Source organism: Myripristis murdjan, chromosome 13, assembly GCF_902150065.1.
Source record: "Myripristis murdjan chromosome 13, fMyrMur1.1, whole genome shotgun sequence".
Lineage (NCBI taxonomy): Eukaryota > Metazoa > Chordata > Actinopteri > Holocentriformes > Holocentridae > Myripristis > Myripristis murdjan.
The window spans coordinates 31734068-31756497 of record NC_043992.1 but is presented as its reverse complement, the minus strand read 5'-3'; the positions used below and the strand labels follow the sequence as shown (position 1 = coordinate 31756497).

The 22430-nt window shown below is 37.4% G+C and overlaps 1 protein-coding gene across 1 annotated transcript in view; it reads left to right on the top strand.

Annotated features, from left to right (window-relative positions):
* The window catches only part of LOC115370728 (CD166 antigen homolog), a 35735-nt gene extending 26489 nt beyond the window's left edge, over nt 1-9246 (top strand). The window contains exons 7-16 of the mRNA XM_030067883.1: nt 63-187; nt 367-499; nt 952-1064; nt 1192-1318; nt 1464-1585; nt 5125-5257; nt 6207-6236; nt 6735-6846; nt 7224-7359; nt 7621-9246. Coding sequence (XP_029923743.1) covers nt 63-187; nt 367-499; nt 952-1064; nt 1192-1318; nt 1464-1585; nt 5125-5257; nt 6207-6236; nt 6735-6846; nt 7224-7326 — 998 coding nt within the window. The 3' untranslated portion in view covers nt 7327-7359; nt 7621-9246. The remainder of the gene's footprint in view (nt 1-62; nt 188-366; nt 500-951; nt 1065-1191; nt 1319-1463; nt 1586-5124; nt 5258-6206; nt 6237-6734; nt 6847-7223; nt 7360-7620) is intronic.
* Nucleotides 9247-22430: the final 13184 nt, after the last annotated feature.

Here is a 22430-nt window from a genome sequence, read left to right as displayed (position 1 = left end):
TTTCTCTCTCTCGCTGGCTAACTTTCCCTCTCCATAATTCTCTTACTGCTGACTCTCCACAGACCGCACAGAGAACATCAGCCTTGAAGTCATTTCTGGGGGCCGTTTCATAGAGGGAGACAATGTGACTCTCAAATGTGTAGCAGATGGGAATCCAGCGCCTACCAGCTTTAACTTCAACCTTAAGGTAGACTCATTAATATCCCTCATCAAAGGATGACAGGTATTCCTCCCATCCACATTTAGTACAGCCCTGCTTCAGTAAACTTGTTATAATGACTGTCTGTTCCTTCTCTTTGATAATGTATTTTCAATTGAGCACCTGCCAGGGTGTGATGGTCTAAATGTACCATTTTGTCTTTGCAGGGAGATGTGGTGAAAGTGGAAAACTCAGACAGTTACACCTTGACAGATGTCACACGTTACACAACTGGCGAATACAAATGCTCTCTTGTCGATGACCCCACGCTGGAAGCCTCCAGGCACATCACAGTCGATTGTAAGATCAGGGCCATTTTTCCAATTACTGATTACAGATTGCTGCACTTTTGCCAGAAACCAGGAAATTATAAACATAAAGAATCCTAGTTTGTAATAAACACATCTCAACACTAATGATTACAGAAAGATTCACTGTTTGATTGTTAGTGAACTGTATTTTTTCTTTTTTTTTTTTATCTCATTTGCTGTTATGTAAGCACACACTGTCAGAGAAGAAAAGCATTTCTGGCATCTATTTGCCTGTGTCTTAGTTTCCCATACTTTCGTGATAAAAGTCACTAAGCACAAAAGTGTGCTTAGTGACAACCATTGTGCCTTTTAATAAGCTGCATCTGTGAAGAAGCTTTGAGCCGCTTGCAGGAATTTTCATGGTTAAGAGAAGGAATGTAATGTCTTGATCCTTCTCTGGGTTTGTGAACCGTCTTTTCACAACATAAATTCTCTTTTTAGACCTCGACATCAAGTTAAACCCATCTGGAAAGATCCTCAAGAGTGCTGGTGATGCTGTGGACCTGGCGTTGTATTTTAATGCATCTGGAAAACCAACAGTGTCCTGGTCAAAGGTGGGTGAGAAATCATCAAATATCAAAGCCTAAATAGGTGGTCTTAGCTAAAGTAATGCAATAAATTATTGTGAAAAAATGCGGGCATGTTATCAGTAGTGCTAATAGTCTTCCTTTATTTTATCAGGATAATGTTAAGATAGACAAGGAGCCAAAGTTCACCAAGCTGACCTACTCTGACTCTGGCCGCTATGAGTGCGAAGTGACGATGGGCCCTCTCAGCCGAAAAGCTTCTTTTGAGCTGGTTGTCGAAGGTAGGGACTGGGGCGAGATGTTCCTCGGTTATCTTTGATGTGGACCTTAACGAAAAGCCAATGCTACTCATCCAAGTGATGTAGTATGACAAATGTAGTTATTTTCTCCGTTTATTGTAGCTGAGGAGATGTATTTTTTTTCCAGGCGCTCCAGTTATCAGACAGTTGTCCAAAAAGCGCAGTGAAGATGGACGGCACAAGATCCTGATCTGTGAGGCTGAAGGCTCACCAAAGCCCACTGTTTCCTGGAGCATCAATGGCACCTCGGTATGCGCACTTACTCAGCCCTGCTCCTCATAACATGAAATACTCATTGTGATAATTGTTCACATTTCTGAAGGTCATGTGTATCAGATAATCAGGTAATTGCACATGCATTTGTTCTTATAATTGAAAAGCAGTATTCAAAGCCATGATCCCTCATTCAACTGCTACCACACAGAGTATGCACAACGTCTACCCATTTTTTTGTTGCACTTGTAGAGGAAGCATGCTAAGACAGAACAGTGGCGACTCATTGGTAGCTGGTCATCAGCAGTCAGCTTTATTTCACAACCAGATTTAGTTTTAGCCACTTCTCACCACTTTTGATATTTGGTTGGACTGTTGTGGTTAACAACATTCACAGATCCACCCAAGTGCCTTCTGTTCAGACTGGAGAAAAGTCTTGAGATTCCCTGTTTAATTACATCCAATAGGTCCAAGGGTCCCTGCTGATAAAGATAAAAATAAAAATGAAATAAAATAAAAGCTAAAACACAAACAAAAACACATATGGATATGATTAGGAAAATTAATGGCTTAAAATTGCTTCATGTAAAATTGCCTACATAACTTTGTCTCAGTTGTAAGAAAGCACCCTCCTGCTGCTCTGCACCATTATAAAGTTCTCCAGGTCTAGCTCCCTATTGTTTCTTTTAGCTTAGTCAGCCCCTTCAGATTGATAAATATATTTGTTAACCACTGATATTCATGTAAAGTGGCTCATGTAAAGGGGCACTGGTGCTCCTGCCGAGTTTTGCGCTTTGTGCTTTATGCTTATTCCATGTTTTTTGTCTAAAGGGACCTCATTTCAATGCAATTTTACATAGTGACTTTAAATGGCTGAGAGAAGAAATGGGGGCTTTAAGAAATGTTCCAGGCAGGATGTTTTGAACTTCTCTGTCCTTGCATGCTTGTGGTCCAAACCGCTCCACAGATGATGGAATCTAACCACACCTATGCACGAATGCTATTTGCTGATTTTAGTTGAGAATTTAATGCCATTAGTCCCTGAAGAAATTCCAGGATATTGACCTTTCCATTTGTCTTTGGATTCTGGACTTTCTGAGGAACAGGAGCCAGGTTGTCTATGTTGGCAAACTTTGGATCTACTGACGCTCCATCAAGATACTGATATACGCTGATGACACCAGATTTTTTGGGTTCATTCCCAGAGACAATGAAATCCCCTAACGCCGGGAAAATCTGGTCCTAAACACAACCAGAGCCCAAGAAATAGTCATAGACGGAAACAAGACAATAAAGACACCCATCCAAATCAACAGTCAACCAATTACTATAACCTACTCCTTAAAATACCTTGGCCCTCACACAACCAGTAACCTGAAATGGGACATTAACTCCAGCCACATCATCAAGAAAGCTTAAGCTTTTCAGACAACTCAAAAAATTCAGTGTCAGGCTGGTCCAGTTTTACATCACTATCATTCGAAGCACCCTAACCCTGTCAGTAACAGCATAGTATGGAGCCACACATAAAATAAAAAAGATTGTCAACAAAGCAAAAAAAAAAAAAAAAAGACCAGCTGCATCCTGTCTTTACTTGAGTCCGTATATAACCAATGCACCATTAAGCATGCAAACAAAATAAGCAAGATCCCCTCTACCCAGCTAGCTCACCACCGTATCCAGCTGCTGCCCTCTGGGAGGCGCTATAGATCCTCGGTGGAAGGACAGAGCGCCTAACAGAAACTTGTTTCCCCCAGTTCTGCCCAACCTCAAGGATACGGCACTTTGTCTTGTGACTTTAGATGTATATATGTGACCTTTTGGTACTGTCCTGTCTGTCGTCTTCTGCATTTAATACTGTTGTGTGTAGTGCAGTGAATTGAAATGAGCTCTTTAAATCTGGACTGAATTTTAACCAATTGCTCCAGCCTGGCTGTGTGTTAATAAAACACTTGAACTTTTAGCATAAAGAAGTCTTCATGTTACAGCCCAGACAATCATGGTCGTCATAGAAATTCATGTTTTGATAGCGAGAGGCATGTTTCACTGCAGCAACAGCAGTACAATTTATAGGTAACCAAGGGTAATATCTGGATGTTTTCCACCAAGTTGTAAAGATGTAACATCAATTCTCTCAGCACCATGTAAATGCTGGATCTCTATGGAGCCAAATGAATACAAGCGCTTTTGGAGTATATATGTAGAACCATTTTGCGCTTGAGTGCATTGTTCATTTGAAAACCTTTGGGGGAAAATATATTTATATGGAAAGACTAGATGCAACACAGAACAACCAGTGTTTTTTTTTTTTTCAGGCAGCAAAGAAAAAACTCTGCCAAGTTCATGTGCTTCTTTAGCTCTGTAAAGCATCATTTTCCTCACAAAGACCCTGTGAAGTACATCATGTTAGTAAGCCAAAATAGGGAGGTGTGACTCTACAGAGGCAGCTGTTTAAGCTCCCTTTTATCAGACTGTCACAAAGACAGAAAACAATGTGAGGTTCACTGTCAGTGTCTTGGTCACGAGGCAGTTCTTGCTTTGCTTTAGCAGTCACACTTTACTGCAGAGAGTGAAATGTTTCCTGTTTCCTGCGTAGAGCCGTTTGACACTGTACCCCAACTGTCACACTTTTCAAATTAACTGGTCCAACCAGCTCTAAGGGGTTAAGCACAGTGTTTCCGGAGTGTAAATTTCTTCATTTTTCCTGAAGCTTGCTCATTTAATTATGCACCAGATTGTCAAGACAAAAAAAAGCCATTTTTTCTTATTTATGGAATACCTGTGTGTGTGTGTGTGTGTGTGTGTGCCCTTATAGCAAAACCCCACAAAAAGGCAGGGTGAAATGATGTGCACATGGGGTTTGTGTGTGTGTGTGTGTGTGTGTGTGTGTGTGTGTGGTGGTGGTGGTGATGGGTGGGGCGGTCGGGGGGGGGGGGGGGGGGGGGGGGGGGGGGGGGGATTTGTACACATGGATATAAATGTCTGTGTGTGTAGACTGGCAACAATTCTTTTTGTAATTCCTTTTGTGTCTAACCTTTGTGTTTTATACGTGCAGACAAACTCAAAACCTGCAGCGCAGTTAATCAACTCCAAAAGTGCACTGACCTATTTCACTGAGTGACAGTGCATTTGGGAACAAACACACGTTTCAGACAAAGTTTATTCCCTCTCCTCGCGCCATGTGAGGTGGCAGCCTTTAAAGCCTATTCAGAGGGAATAATGCAAGACTCAAATACAAGCTCAGAAGCGGCTATTTACAAAGTAGACACATCCTCTTGTACATGTAAAGGATGTGAAAAGGGTGTTGGCAGTTTGCCTTTGTGTCTGGGGTTTTCCTCTGAGACCTCAGTGTCTATATCCCAAAGGCACACACGCTCTCTCTTTGTCAGGAAGGCTGAGTCATCTAGATCACAACATCGCCCCCTAGTGCTAGGAAATAATATTACTCAGAATGCAATGGGGAAAGTGTGTTACTTCACAGTTACATGATATGACATGATATGAAATCCACAAAAATTTCACATTGTCTCAGATGAACCAAATACTAACTGCTGTGTTTCTCTCATATTGTTCAGCTTGATGAGAGTCCCTTCATCAATGGCAAGATCACACACAAGATCACTGTGGTGCCCACTGTGAACCTGTCTGTCTCCTGTACGGTGTACAATGAGCTTGGCCAGGACACCAGGGTCATACAGTTGTCACCCAGTAAGTATGATGTGAAAGTGTGACCTCTAGTTCCCCGTCCTCCACATCCCTCCTAAAGCACAACTCAATAATCCGCCTGTTTAGATATGCTCTCACCCTCTCTTTCCACTGTCTGTCTGCATGTTGACTTAACATAATTTTGATGTTTTACATTAGAAACGTCAGTCATTTGCCAGGGATTTAATGGAGGGAAGACCCACCTAAGCTCAGCTGACACACTTTTCTATTTTCAGGAAATGAGTTTACACAGCTATTTTGGCCGACATAAATCTTTATGACATGATTTCGTAGCCTACTAAGTGTATCAAGCTGTTGTAAGAACAGGGACATTTAAGGGGGGAAAGCAGAAATAAATACATTCTCTGAGTGCAACGTTCGGGGTTTAAAATGATAAGGCACGGTGTTGGGTTTCACGCATGGAGTTGTTGTAGATTAAGAAAATACTTTACTTCATGGAATATATGCATTTTCCCCCGGGCGACATTTCACAGGCTCAGAAATGTTTTCTTGCCCTGCATATTGATTTTTAGTGAGCAGTTGTTTGCCTTACAATTATCACCGGGTCTTACTCTGCAAACCTTTTAATTCATCACTATATCACTGTCATTTACCTAGCCGAACCTAGTCTGTGCATGCACTCAGCCCCGGACACACACCGTCCTCCAGCACTGCTGCCAGTCTCCTCTTTGCTCTCATCCCTGTGTGTTTGGGAACACATTTCACCTTCTTCTTCTCCCCTTACTTGGTGTGTGTATGTTGGGATGCTGGCCTCTATCCTTTCCCTCTCTGAGTCATGTTTTATTTGCATGCAAAAGTAGAATAAAAGTAGTCTAGAGAATTTCCTATAGCTTGACCAATAGATGCTTATTTTTATTAAGTTATTTATTTATTTATTTATTCATTTATTTATTTTGGTTGGACGTTAATGTTATTTTATATCTAATTTCAGTAATTGTGGAGGTGAGAATGGATAAACAAGGTAAGTTGTAGCGGTCTTCTTGCTTGTAAGAAAGGGGAGCGGGGATTATTGAGGGCTATGAAAAAAAATGTGGTATTTACTGCAAAGGAGGCTCTATTATTATGCATATATGCTCTTTAGAGATTTAGGACTCCACTACTGTGAAATTAATTTTTATACAGTGTGTTGCTGGTACAGTAAATGTTTTGAACTGTGAAATAAATGTACAAACATGGAGACGTAAGAGGAATGGAGCTACCAGCATCCTGACAAAAATCTCTCTTGGTCCATGCTCTCATTGGCTTGTGAAAAGAGTCGCAAATTAAGAATCGCCATCATTTACATTTAACTCTATCAGAGTCATAATCATTTACAGTGTGGGTGTGTCCATTCATCAATGCATTTATTGTACATGATAATGCTCTTCCCTCCCCATGCTAACCTACATTGAGGAGGTAGAGTTTTTAAGATGAAATTTGTCTCCACATCCACATTTTTTTTGTTTTACCTTCGTTACAGACCAGTCGGACGACAGTGAGCAAACTAAGCTGGTGGTCGGTGTCGTAGTGGGTCTTGTCCTTGCCGCCATGGTTATAGGCCTGGCATACTGGGTGTACATGAAGAAATCCAAGTAAGAAGTCACACCCAAACCCATCTGCAAATAAATCATAATTCAGTTACATCAACATACAGTAATGTGATATTAATCTGAATATTGTCACTGTGATACAAGTCATCAACACCTAACTAACACATAAATAACAGTGCATAGCTCAAGCTGTTAAATAGAGGAAGTGACAAAGAGCCTCACATTCATTGAGCAGCGTACAATAACTATTATTCTACACACCCAGCTCTCTATCACAAGGTGCAATTAATGTTTTGTTTTGTTTGTTTTGTTTATATATATATATATATATATATATATATATATATATATATAAAGCTACCATAAATGGATGGATTGTACAAGCATGTCAGTTGACAGTTTTTTTTTGTGTGAAAAAGGCAGGGAAGCTGGAAGACTGGTGAGAAGGAGAATGGATCTTCTGAGGAGGAGAAAAAGCTGGAGGAGAAGGTGGAGGAGAACAGCCAAAAAGCAGAGGTGTAGAGAAACAGGAGCCATCCTTTGAGCATGTGAAAGGTAGAGGTCAAAAACACACTGCACTGACTTTTTTTTAAAAGTATAGACAGACACACATGTAACAAAATAACAAGCTGACATATATGAAATATATATTTAAGCCAAGAAAAGGGGAGGGGGGATAAGCAACATGTAAATAAAACTTTTTAAGAAGAAATCTTTTTTCATTTTATCTTCTCTAGCATGAACATAAATAAAGCACCAATGATGAATAGATTCTCTTTTACATAATATGGTTTTGATCCACTCTTTCCCCTCCAGTGAGGAAGCAGCAAGAAGAAGCTTTTGCATATTTCTCTTCACTTCTATCTTTGGGGGAAAATGAGCGCATATTTGGATGAAGACCATCTGGATTCGGTGTCAGGGAGAATTTCCCTGACCCTGAGAATTTTCCAAAAAAAAAAGAAGAAAAAAAAAAGCATATCCAAGGATGCCGTATGTGATATACATAACTTGTCTGCACTACTGATACATACTATGTAAACTTGTGTACTATTAGGTTTCATATTCGTTAGAGGGGATTTGGGAAACTGAAAAAATGCAATTTTTTTTTTTTTTGGTTTTATTAGTTGATACCAGTAGAATTACTACTAGACCAGTTGCCTTCGCTGTAAGGATGTGTAGGCCTTCATTAGTCTACGTTTGTCTCTTTGACCCTCAAAGACACTGGAGGGACGAAGAACCATCGTCATCAATATTTCTTAACTTCCATTACAATCAGACAGACTCTGCCTTCAAGTTCAGTGTGTTGAATTTGCTCATTTGTGCATACATTTCAGTTTATTTGTCCGTGCATGAAACGTTAAAGTTGAGATGAAATTGCTGAAAGGGCTAAGGGTGTATAGTTATGCTCTGCATTAGATGTAGACGGCGATATGATTTACGGGTTATAAGGCATACAGTATGTCCCCTAGCAGTGCAGGAAAGTAGGTGATGTGCCACAAAGTTCTTTGATGTGACATGATTTTATTTTTTTGTCTGTGTTGCTTTGCTATCAGGTGAGAAATGTACAGACACTCAAGTCACTCTGCCTGTCTTTTGTCATATGTAGACCGGCCATCATCACTCTACAACATAAACATGTAGGTTTTTCAAAGAATGTAAATCATGACTCTTTGTTATTGGCGATAGTTTGATTGCACAGATACTTATTCTTCAAGAGAGTGTCCTTAAAGCCGTACAAGTGGCAAGGATTTATTTTTCATTTTATCTATCAAGACTAGGAACACGTGTTGGTGAAATTCTCAGTTTGTGCTACATCACTGTCCATTGTTGCGGTACGAACCATTTTTTTGGCCGCCTTTTGTAATAAGTGAGCCCACAGGAAGGATGGGAGTTTCTTTTGAAAAAAAAAAAAAATAGCTATTATGATACACTTGCCTTTTTTGAAAATCTACCTGTAATTGCTTCAGTTTGTAATGTGCACTAGGGTTTATGATTTCATGTCAAATTTGTGTAGAATATGACAGAAGACGCGCAGCTGTACATGTCACAGTTTTGGTCAGGGTCATCTGTAAGCATTTACTAAACCTGAAAATGTACGAGTCCAGGATGTAATTGTGAAGTTTGTGATGTTATTTTTTCTTTTTGCTATTTATATTGTTAAAGGTTCGGCAAAAATCAATAATTGATAGCAATTACTTGCAGACTTTACGGGAAGAGATTCAGTTCTGCGTCATCGGTAGGTTGCTCAGCGTCTGGTTGAATATTAGATTCAGCATGTGATCATCTCAGACTTTCAAGCTGCTGTTTGTTCCCTGCGTTGTGTAAAACCATCAAATTGGAAGAATGACCAAAGAAAGTGAACATTGCCATGCAAGTATTGTAAATATCTGACATTTGTTTTTGTACTTTTGTTTAAAATAAAGTGTACATTTGGAAAAGTTATGTCCACAGAAGGTCATCTTTGTCTTTTCATGCAGCTCAAGGCTTCGCTCGGTCTGTTTCCAGTTGCTCTCAGTGGCACGCCAGTCGTCTTTCAAACAAACTATAAGGCAGACGAGTTCAGGCAGGAATTTATCATCCTCACTGCAGCTTCTTGGCAAACTAATTGTTATAAATGAGGTATTAAAGACTAAAATCTTGACTTGAAAGACCGTATATCTGTATATCTTGGAACTGGACAAAAAAGTTTCTGTCTAAGTTCAACACTTTTTTAAAAATGATACATATGCATACAGAATTACAGATTTGTGTAAGTGTATTGTGTAACATATTTGCAGTGGAGACTTCTAACTGGGTCAATATATAATTGCGGGACTTTTTGAGTTTGTAAATTTCTGGAAAAAAAATTTTTTTGCTAATATATTTATTTTTTTCCCTTAAAAAGTATCCCCTGAAATCTTATGTTTTTAGTCATTTCCAAGCTCAAGCTCATACTGATTTCACATATTTATTTAAAAACAGAGATGTTAACTGATTATTTGGTAACTATGTTACAGATAAAAACAGTAAAGTTTTAACTTTGGATACAAACCAGATATTAAAAAAATCCATTGTTCCTGGAAGAATATGTTTCCGTTTACCTACATGTTTAACTGCAATCCCCAATTAATAAAGAGAATTACCCTTTTTAAATAAATAAATAAATAATTCTAACCCTTTATTTCAGAGAATGCATTTAACTGTCTGGATATTTTCTCCAAAAACTTCTGAAATTCATAGTAACTTTCTTAATTCAATTATTGTGAGCTATGCACTTTACAGCTACTACGTTTCTAATCATTTACTTAGTGTTTAGGGAACAATTAAATATTTTTCAATAAAAAACATGATGGTAACTTAGTTGACAGCATGGTATCATAGTTGACAAAAGTAACAGAGTTGACTGGATTAAAAAATATAATGATTTCTTCATCATATAACATAATCATGAACTAAATTAACTATTTATTATTATTTTATGTTAGCAAACTGCATATTCCATCTCATCATCTGCATTAAATTAAAACCATTTGGTATCATTGTGACATAACAAATAATACAACTAGTTTGTATGTATCACTTGCAATTTTACAGAAAAATTTTGTGACCAAATAAAACTGTCTTATAACCTTCAAAAAACAAGACTAGTGTCATCCAATGCAAATCAAAAAATGTGAACACAGAAAATAGTAATTCTTTCAGTCAAAACATTGAACAAAAAAACAAAAGTGCTTTAAATTTAGTGCAAAACTTAACCAAAATAGCACATTAAACAAAGTAGTGTTCCATTCAGTCAAAATTCAGTCAAAAAGTATGCATCCCATTTTGCGGGGTCGGCATCTCTCCGGCATCTCTGTTTACTTTTTAAGATTTATTAAAAACAATGTTTTTTTTATTTTTTTATTATTATTTACTGCAAATGTATTATATTAAAAGAACTCCTGAAAACTATAAAAAAAGTGTCAAGAGCATATCATGAGTGTCAACTATGTCACTCTTAGTCCACTAAGTTACCTTTACAGGGTAACACAGTTGACAGGTATCATAGTTGACATTTTTACTGTTTTCAAAGTCTGCATTGCCACTTATAACCAAATACCACATGGCATTTTTCCTGAAAGATCCTTCTAAATATGACATATATAATAGAGTAAAACTATTATTCAGTGTTATTTATAATGATATTACAGTAACACTGCTGACATGCAATAAATACAGACTTGACTCACACACTATTTCACAATAAATAATTAAGAAAGAGGAGAGAGAACATATCTTGGAGACTTGCCAGTCTTTTCTTCAAGAGGAGATGACATCATGTGGTGCAGGTCATGTGATTTGGAAAAAACCACACCTCCTTGAGAGGTGTTTTTTCAGTTGGTAACTTAGTTGAATGTGTTATTTTCCATATAATATTTGATATATTGCCCAAAAAATCTCATCTGCCATGATTTTCTCAACTTCATAAAAATAAAATGATCAAAATAATTTTGGAATAAGCTCATTTTATTATTTTTTGGCTAATTAGAAGGTGGCTGTTATTAAATTCGGATCGTTATTTAGTTGACAATTTTACTTTCCAGCCATTTTTTTTATCAATAAGTGATTGTTTCCAATAATAAATAATGATGGTATTTGTGAAAACATGATCATATATAAACATAAAAAAACATGTATTTTAACTTTTAATAAAAATGCGTGTTAGATATATCAGATGGACTTAAAAAGTCCCGCAATTATATATTGACCCAACTGTTTACAGGCAAATATTTTGAAGTCAACATATGACCTTAAACATTTGTCTGAGTCTGAACATGAATTCAGATAAGGCAGCTATTTTGTAAATCTTGCTTAAGACAGGAACAACAAAATCAAGGATGCCATCTCCTTATTTAAAAAAAAAAAAGCTTCATTATAAGATTCTAAAGCTAAAATAAGTATTAAATGAAAGACGATGTGTTCAAGTTCAAGTTCAAGTTCAAATTTATTTGTGTTCCCGTAGGGCGATTGTTGTTGCAGCAAGCAGTGAACAACATTTACAACATACAAGACATAGAGAACATAAAGGCATAAAAGGTTTAAGAGAATACAGTGTATACTGGCACAACATCAACAACGTCAGAAGCAACGGCCATGCATGACGGGGAAAGTGCAATAAGTGCAAACAGCAATTTCTGTATAAATAACATAATTATACATGTGTAGCAACATTTCAGGAGAGGAGGCTGCAACTTCAGAACAGTTCAGCTGGATCTGCTCGCCCGTTTTACATTAAGGTAGAGTATTATACCATGGTATGATGAAATCCTTGCAATCCATGGAGAGGGTACACGAGCACCTTCAGCAACAGGGCAGGAGTATGTTTGATCTGAGGAATGACGAAGCACACTGAGCCGTGGAAGCCTTTGTAGGCTGGAAAATGGCCATGGCACTCAGGAACACAACAAGCCCCGTGTTTTTAACTAATAAAAACAACTAAAGAGCAAAGTTAATTTTCTTCCCCACACAGATAATAGATAAATAGAAGTCATGTAAAAGTAAGCAGTAGTAATTTATTTTTCCAGGTGTCATGCAGCCAAAGGTACCCTGCCCACATGGCCTTACTGCAAAACATAACAGACAAGAACAAGAACATAATGAGCACAAAAAGACAAGTATAATACGCCTTCATTCATGTTTAACAATGTCCAAACAGACTGTGTATTTAACATTTTTAAGCATGAAGCATCCTCATACGCTGTCGATAAGCATTTAACACAAACTGAGCCATATGAAACGCTTTGTGAACAGGCACTGGAGTCTGCACTCATCAGTCACAGAAAACAAATCAGGATGTTTTTAGGAAAAGCCTATATCTGAAATTATGACATAATGGACAAATGAATAAAACTGAAGAAGGCCTTATGTTAAAATTTAACCAGAAATGATATTCAACTAATAATACAATGCGTGGGACTGCTGTAATCTTTAAAGTTTCAAAGCTTGGTTTAGTTATTAAAAGCAGTGTCAATACTGTTGTACTGGTAGGCCTACTTCTGTATTAACAGGCCTGCTGTTGCTACAGTATGATCCCTTTAACTCTTTTAATGCTACCGCTATTGTTTTTACTATTACTGTACAACTGTTTTTTAGATATTAGTAGTATTTTTTTAAATCAAGATTTGAGACAATTAAACATGCACATTTACACAAATTCTGTGTAAAATTACACACTTTTGATGCATGAACAGTATTTGTAGTCTCCAAGTTAAGTTAACCCCACTCATTGCAAACCTCTACCAACACAGCCTAAAAACATTTTACTTGTCCAGGTCAGGACATGGGGTCGTGTGTGTGTCTCTGTAGCTGCCCTCCTGCTGACTGAGCCTCGGGTGCTGTGGATGAGCTCTGGGTTTGCTTCTTTTAACCGCAACTCTCTGGGCTGATTGACCTCTGCAGCCACACTGAATGAAATGAATAGAGTTGAATGAATAGCGTAGAATTGAATGAAATCCAGGGACCTTTGACCTCATCACCAGTTGGTGTGTGTAACACAGAAAATATGAGCTTCTGCTGCCATCCTCTGGTCAAACAGCACAACAGGCAGAAGAGTGGGCTGAGTTATTGAAAAAACAAAACAAAACAGAGCATACCTCTTTTCTTCCTCTAGACACAGAGACTGCATTCATATTTCAACCATGATAAATTACCAGGAATTATTACATTAAGGAACTGCAATATCCCCACCTCCTAAAAAGTCTATTATTCTCATGTATCATGTCACGTCAACATTATTCAAAGATGTGCAGTGAAGGATCATAGTGTCAGCACCAAAAGTTTTTTCTTCATTCACTTCTGTTTACTTCTTCTCACTTGTTTCCTACCAGGAACTGATCTTGACAAGGGAATCAAGTTTACCATATCAAACAGGATAATCTGTCTGGAAGCGGCCAGCTAACTTTGCATCCTTGGTTTATGTCATGTGAAGGTTTTTGGCAAATAGATTCTCATTAGGTTCTAACATTAAGGCGAAATAACAAAGGAACACAATTTTGTATTAATTTATTTTAACATATTTAGCTTACTCTCCGTCAAATCTGACTTTGAAGTGATATTCTGCAAAAATAGTTTTCCTAAAACTTTAAATTTTAACATGTTTGTAGTGAGGATTGAGAGGGCAAAAGAATCAGTTTGATAAGGGAAATGTGTGTAAATAAAAAGATGACAGCATAGCTATATTCAGATTAAAAACACAGACATTTTAATTAAAAATACTTCCTCTGTTAACCCTTAGCTGGGGTCAGACTCGGCCTAGATTATATTTCAGTGTATCACAATGGTCACCATGTCAGATTAGGCGTTCAAGGTGACATACATCCCCCTTGATCACACTAGTCGACATGCTAGACTTTATTCTGTGGTGCGGTGGGATGCCGCACACGACAAATCTCAGTTCTTCAAGCCTGTCCACCCACACGATTGTTGTTCACTATCTTCATACTGAGGCATAACTTTGGAAATTTACCAACCTTGACAAAATGATGTCAAAATCGGGCTGAATTTGTGTAGTCTCAACCTGGCATCAGAAATAGTATCAATATCATAATGAAAGTGAGTCAGTTATTGTTTCCAAATATTTGCAATTCTTCACAAATTCACTGACAAGTACACTGACCATTGATAAAAAAAAAAAAAAAAACTGCAGACAAGGGCAAGACTTCTTTGCTAAAATTTGATGCATAGTTTTTGACACAGTGAGGTTTAGAGATGCATCAGTACATGTGGTCACAGACACACACCTGAAATGATCCAGTGGAAGATGTTCAATTCGGTTTTAATGACTTGCTGCAATGTATGCAACATTTTTTTTCTTGAGGTTTGCACATACTGAGTCCATTCATTACTGTCTATTATATTAATGTCTATTACTAATTCATCATTGAAATAATAATGAATTATTGTCTTTTGTTGACCTAATCCATCATACTGTACAAGCTTGAATATGGAGTTCTTTTAATCCAAACTATTAATAGTGGAATTAATTGCAGAGGGTTGATTTAAGTTAAAACCTTTAGAGTCATTTGACAAAAACAGCAATAAGCATGGGAATTATCAATGAGTTGGATCTATGTGGAGAACCATGCAGACTCATCCATCAAATTATGTGCCTATTCTACTTTTTTTTAAACTTTAACAAAATTGTTTAAGTCAACAGTTGTAATCTTATTTCCTATTCCTACCTTTTTATAGTAATTCTGACTTCGATGTAAACTTAATGTTGCTGCTGTGACATTTTGAATTTCCCCATCAGAGATCAATAAAGGTAAATCTAAATCTAATCTAATGTATACCTACTGTTGTTAAAATGGAGAACATGGTTGCAATATAACAACTAGTATCATCTGCATATAAACTTTTCTTTTCTTTTCTTTTCTTTTTTTTTTTTTTTGATTGTCTTAATCTCTCATACCCTCATTGTCTAAAGCCATTATAACTAAGGCCATAACATGACATTTTACCTTATCCCTCCAAACAAGGAGAATGTATTTCATATGCAGTTTCAATGACGTAGCCATCTTTTTATGATTGCACATATAGAAATAGAAAACAGGGCAGATGTCGACTTTTAAGTGTGTCACTTAAAATGACTGTAATTTTGGCTTGTTATGAATTTAGTCCAATCTGAACTTTTTTAAGTGCTTTCTCAATAATTAGTCATTTTATGTTATGTCCAACATACCTCCCTGGTAAGAAACTTTTGATTACTATTTGCATCTTTTGTTGCAGTAAGTGGGCGATTGTTGTGATTCTGTTGGGGGATAGGTTCCCTAAACCCATTAAAAGTGAAATTGAAGCCACTGGTGCCACTATGGGATCTTCAGCAATTTTGCAATACATCTGATACATTTAAATATAGAAACTAATTAGACCACTGGGCTTTGCTGTCCGAAAGGATTTAACAGCAAGTAGATCTTCCTTTGTGGTCAAGATGAAAAAAACATTCAATTTAAGAATATGTCACATGGTATTTTTTACCATCTGCTAATAATCACTGACACTGTGTTATATCTGTGTTGACACTTTAACACCTGGCTTGCAGGTGTTAAAGTCATGCATTGTGGTCTCTGTGGTGATTGTTGGGATACCCAAGTAAATTGGCAAGTGTCACATTATTGTACATTTTATGCTGGAGTTCATCAGAATATTGTCATGTAAAAAGCTGCCTATAGGGGGCTGTCAGACCCTCAAACTCTACTCTTTTTAACAATCAAAAGACAAGCGAAAGGATAAGCTTCATATAATGGGAGACAGCTCAGCAGAGTTAAGTTGATTAGATGCTTAAGAAAGTTAATAAAACTGTATTCTTGCTAAAGCTGTTGTTGCCGTCATATAAAAGTGATGCTGATACAATGTGAGGCCATATGTGCAAACATGTGTTTGGTCTGCAGTTATGTTTGGATTTTTAAATGTATCACATTTATGAACATGCTCAGATATTTGTAAATATGTAGCCGGGGATGCAAGTGTGTAATTAATAGCTCATGTCTCATTTAACACAGTTTCAAAGCCTCCATGTGTTTGCAAATTAGTGACATACTGATTGTGGATTTTGTCCTTCCTTTGGTGCATACAGATTTGTGTTGAAATGTGTGTAACATAGGGCTGCTTGACCAGCCTGCGTTATAACAGGAAGAGGTGCCAGTTGTTACCAAATATTGTCAGAGTCCTGGAAGATCTAGGTCTGACTTCATGAATCATACACAGCTGAACAAGTCAGGTCACAGTACTCGCAGTCATTTAACAGTTTCACATGTCAAAATCACAGTGGTTGGAGTTACCATTTAAATGCAGTCTAAGCCCAGAGGCCTATAACCCACCTAAGCACAGAAGCCATCGGTGCCCCCTCCTGGTAGGTGTAGCTGTCCTTGTTTGTTTAATATTAAAATGTTTGTATGAATATTTAAATATTTGAGGGACCAGGTCTTGCTGTTTGTGATTCTGCTGCATGGGACATTTTGAAGATAGCATCATGTATGCCATCTCCATTTATAATCCTTAATATCTCTGGTAAGGCCAAAATTATTTTTTCCTTGTCACCCATGGAAAAAAAAAAAAAATGCTTTGTTTCATTTTTCACACCTATCCTTGGAGGTCTGTGCACACCACTGTATTAAACATTTGATTTTTTTTTTTTTTTCACCACACCTTTTTGTGAATGGGCCAAAAAATTGTTCTGCAGTCGGAAAGGATGTTTTTAAATTCACGTTTTACTTTTCTTCTCTGTCTGGCATTGTTTTCATAACTCGCATAACTTTAGGTTGGAAAACAAGTGCAGGTGATCTGAGCTGTTGGTAGTTGTGTGTTTGTTCAAAGTCATGATCTTGGTCAAGACCTTGAAAGATGCTACAGACAGAGATTTAGGCCAGTGGCATCTCCCGTTTTGAAGCACAAAGCCTAATAGCAAAATCATTAGCAGTACAAACCAAAAATAATTTCCATAATTCTAAAAGTCATTGTCCAGCTAACACTGTATATTATCCTGTTTACATCAGGTTACAAGCAGGCTAATAGACTAGGAAAGCATCTGCAGAAATATAGACTAGTGTGATCTAATGTGGTCATCATTAGCTGATGGTTTCAGATGTAATGAGAAAATGCACTGGGCTTCAGACACAGTCAACCATAACCGGAAATCAGGTATGTTTCAAAAGCAGAATTGCTCCTGGGCTCCTGGATTAGCACTTTGTTGATGTGATGATAAATCTGAACTCATTACATGTTTCAACAGTTTCAACTCTTTAACATTTAAAGAGCGGTGGTCCATCTTCATGAAATACATAGACAAGCCGCTGATCTGACCGAGGTTGAAGGGACCCCCAAATCAGTTGATTTCCTCCATGCCAATCTGCGTGATGATGCTCGCTCCCCCTGAGAACCTTTCTTGTAACCCTTAAAAACGGAGGACACTGCCAAGGGACAGTACGGTTATAAGGTGAATTAGCAGACAGTTTAGTTATGCTAACAGAGTTGGCGAATGCCGAGGGCTGTGTAGGGATTTGTAGTGTTTACTGTTTAGGTCATGATTGTGGTAGCATAGCCACAAAACTGGTAAGATAAAGATACAGATCTAAAGAGCAATAATCAGTGAAAGACTGCATTTAAAAAACATAATCCAGGAGTTGATGGCAAACCACAAGTCTCTAGAAATTATTTAAAAATGAGATTCACAGTATGGAAAATGACAATATGACTGGGGGCACTCTTTTCCCAAAACCGGTGTGACATCATTACGCACTTTCCTGCTCCACTGACCAAAGGAGGGAAGTGTGGAGGCGATGTAGGTGTGACTAGTGCTCCCTCTAATGACAAAAAATAACTTGCATAGCAACTTTAAATGAATGTTTTGGTTGTAGTGTTCAAAACGGTAGTATTGAACTAACTGTTGTATTAAACCACAGTTAAGACCACAGTCACACAGAGAGTCATGGAGCTATGTTCACTGGACATGTTGGGGTGAGGGTGTGGCCGAATGGGAGGAGGCCACTGTGGCCTCTGTGGCTGAATGTGTGTATGTGTAACACACACATATATGTGTGATTCTTTTATTCTATATGACTTTATCAACTTGTCGATCCATTTGATTGTAAGAAAAAGAAGAGTTTGTTTAATTTATTTTAACCTCAAGGCTGTTAATCAAATAAAGCTTGTGTTACCTGTTATTTCGTCTGTCAGCATCTTACTTGAGTCATTTTCTTCAAGTATCTACCTCACAAAGAAAATGAAAGAAAATGACAAAAAGGATGATTGAAAATATGCTACACTGTCCTGCATGAAAGAGCAGCTTCCCCTGGTATGAGCCCATGTGATTTTTGCTGACATAGAATATTGTCTGTTATGCATGTGTATATAATGCTCAATAATAATAAAAAAAAAACTATGAAAAAAAAGCTATGATTAAATTTTAGTTCAAGTTCAGTGTTTAATTCCACTGTAAAAGTGTATTGATATTGCATGCAGACTCACGGATACACATATGTTCTTGTAGTGTAGCCAACAATGATGATGATTATGAAGAAATTCAAGCCCTGAAGAAATACTTATTTCTCAGACGTATCGCATATCTTCTGCTCAGTGGTGTCTCTTCGGTGGTCCGGGGTCATGCTATCTCTCAGGAAGTTTCTGCAAGATGCTTCATTTTCATGCATTTTTAAGTGAATTTGAACTTCATTTTAAAGGTAAACAATCAATCACCTGTTAGTTGCCCAAAAGACCTTAATATTAGTCACCAAATTTTTGCTGATGTTTTTAGCATTTTTTTTCCCCTAAAAAACAAATTAGGCAAAATTCACCCCCCATATGTGCTAAAGTCAAGTCAAGTCAAGTTTATTTCATCCATAAAAATGGAAATTACAGTGCTTGTACCCACCGTCATGCCCACAAAAGACCTCAATTAAGAGTAAATAATACATGCATGCCTGTAGTTACAGGCAAAGATAATAAATTAACATCAAATTCACGCTACAAAGATAATAAATTAACATTAAATACACACATATAGCTAAAAAAAGTTCTCCAAATGCACATTTATTGTTCATTGTGCTGCCTAACCGCTTGAGGTATAAAAGAGAGTACCGCTTAGTGCGTGTCACCGGTGGCCTGAACCGGCCACTACATTCCATAATCTTGCTGCTTAAACAGCTATGAAGAGGGTGACAAGAGTAGGGTTGCAAAGGGGCAGAAAATTTCGTGTGCAAACTAATGAGATTTTTGACTTTGACTTATTTTGAGTAATTTTTTTCTCAGTCCTTCAAGATTGATGGTGGATAAATGAATAGAAATGGGCTCAATGAATAGATGAACACTCCTCAGTCAGCATGCTAAATCAAACTATGACCTACATTCTTGTATGATAACTGTATTTGTATGAAGACTGGCGAGCAGAAGGCAGTAGAACCAGTATCACAGTTGAGCTAGCTAGCACCATGATAGATAGCCTCTTAAATAGCTACTGTATAAACACATTTTGTCTTATTTTTTTTCCAGTTAAACTTTAATACCATAGGTCAAATATATTTACCCCAATCATATCATCAAAACCTTCTTGACTGGATGTAGTCCCTGGGCTAAAATGTAGGCCTAGTCGTGTGGCCTCAGTCGTCCTGCTGCAGTGTGCAGGATTCTAGAAATGATCTGTGTTTTAACTAGGATTATGCTGCAAGATGGTTTTTCTTCAACTACATTAAGTTCGCACTCATAGGCTAACATGCAATTTTGCAAATTTCCAGATTATTCCTGTAAATTCCTTTTAATTCCCATATATTCCCATTAATTCCCATGGAAAGTTTCCAACTTTGAAAATTCACAGAATTTTGCAACGCTAGACAAGAGTCCTGCATAATCTTAGATGTCATTTTTTCCAAGCGGTCATAGTACTCTCGATCCACTGTCATATAACATACCTCTATCATATTAGGATTTTTTTTTTCATATGCTTGCTATAAAGTTTCTGTCTGTCCTGCTGTCCCTGACTTTCTGAGTCTTTTACTGTCCACCCAGTGATGTTGAGTGGACAACATTGCCTTTAAAAAAAAAATATGATTCATGAGTTTCATTTTTAGAAGGATTTCCTTTTTGAGGATAACTGTGCAAATGTATTACTATTTTCCACCACTTCCCTCAAACCTGGCTTGACATATCCTGCTAGTGGAAAAACACACACACATACAAAAAAAAAAGAAAAAAAGAAAAAAAGAAAAAAGAAATAAAAATCCCTAAAATAGGATCCATTCAAATGTTTCATACAATGGCGAGCATCAATACTTACTGAGACTTGTTAATAAATCAAATTATCTTCTGCACTACAGTTGTAGTGAGGCATCACATTTACATGATGGCAGCGGCAGCTTCAGCAAAGCAAAGAACACAAATGTTTTAGTTTTATTAACTTCCTTCATCATCTTATCACCTCAACTCAGCTGGTCTGTCTCCTGTTATTTGAAGCTGATCCTCCTGTCCAGCCTTTTGATTGTCAATGTGGGGCAGAGGCTGGGGTCCAACGGCCCCCTATAGGCAACGTTTTAACATGACAATATTCAGATTAAGGCCAGGATAAAATGTGATACAGCAAGCATATTTTTTCTCCTGACCAGTTTTACTGTCAGAGGTGTTCGGCCATCAAACTGTATAATGAGGTATAATGTATAATGTAATAATGAGGTTTTGACATTAGTTTAGAGACCATTAAGGTTTGGGATGCAGTGAGAAATAGTTCGGTTTTAGGATTATTTTGGATGGGTATAAGGTAGAGATGGACAAGGTTAGAAAGGGGATTAGTGTGGTTAAGGTTTGACAAGGGAACTACCTCTGTTTTTTGTCAGGAATATGGGTCAGAAAAAAAATGCAGGGCACAAACTCTGATGTAAAAATTCAAATTGAACTCGTAGTTAAAGCACTCTAGATGTGTTTGTCCAGGGAGTGAAAAGGAAACAAACAAATGAACATGGATCATTCTTTCTGTTGTCAAATTCCACCTCAAAGACACACAACCCACCTCCATCTGACCGGTCATGCCTGCAGCTTAGAGTTACGTATCGCAGGAAAATCCTAACACCTCAATTTTATATCATATTTTATGATATCCACAAGCCTCCTATATTCCAGCAAGCGGCACAGTTCAGCCACTGTAGGAGGGTTCGAAAAGAGCAGCATTCAGGAGAGACTTCCAGTCTTTCCAGACGCAACCGATATAAACTACCAGATAACTGTAACACAGCCCTTTCCACCAGAAACTCAGAATGCAAAATGATTTTTAAATTACTTTATATAATACTTTATATGACTCTTAAAGGGGATGCAGTTTTTTTTCTTTCTTTTTTAATAGATCCACTTTATTTATTTTGTTACTTGCATTTAATAGTTTTTCTACATCTCTTCTAGTGTTGAGTGGTATAGCGTACTGTGTAATTTTTGGACAACCTGCTGTTGTAACACAACAATTTCTCAGTTTGGGATCAGGAAAGTACAGCTTTCTATCTATCTATCTATCTATCTATCTATCTATCTATCTATCTACTTTTTTAATTTAAAAAATTTTATGGGAAAATTCTGGAAAAGCCTTTTTGATTATGCCAGAATAGAAATACATTTACCATTATTTTGAGACTCACAAAACACTACAAAACGGTGCAAAAATAAATACAGAATAAAAATACCTTAAGGTTTATGGTTTTAAACAATAGTAACATGGTAGATAAGTTAGAATTGTCAACAACACCTATGAATAAGCATGCAAAACAAACTGACTAATTAAAAAAAGCGATTAAAAGCAGAAATAACCTTGTGACATGACAGAGGATGTAAAAAGCTTGTTGCTTATTGTTGCAGTGAGACTGATGATCCTCACAGTCTCATAACAAGGCCAGGAATAGTTGGGGTGAGGGCCCGAAAATGTCCATGTTTGCACAGTTTGCTGCCAAGTTAAGGAAGTAGAGCTGGTTAACGTTGTATTTTTTCGCCTTGAGAGCTAGTCCTCGGCTGCTAACACCGGGCCAAACAAGGTTAAGAAGAAGACAGACAGGGACAACGCCAGAGTTATGATATCCTGTAACTCCGAGCACTTAGATTTTATTCGTCATTGGTACATCCGGGCACTTTATTTTTTGATTGAC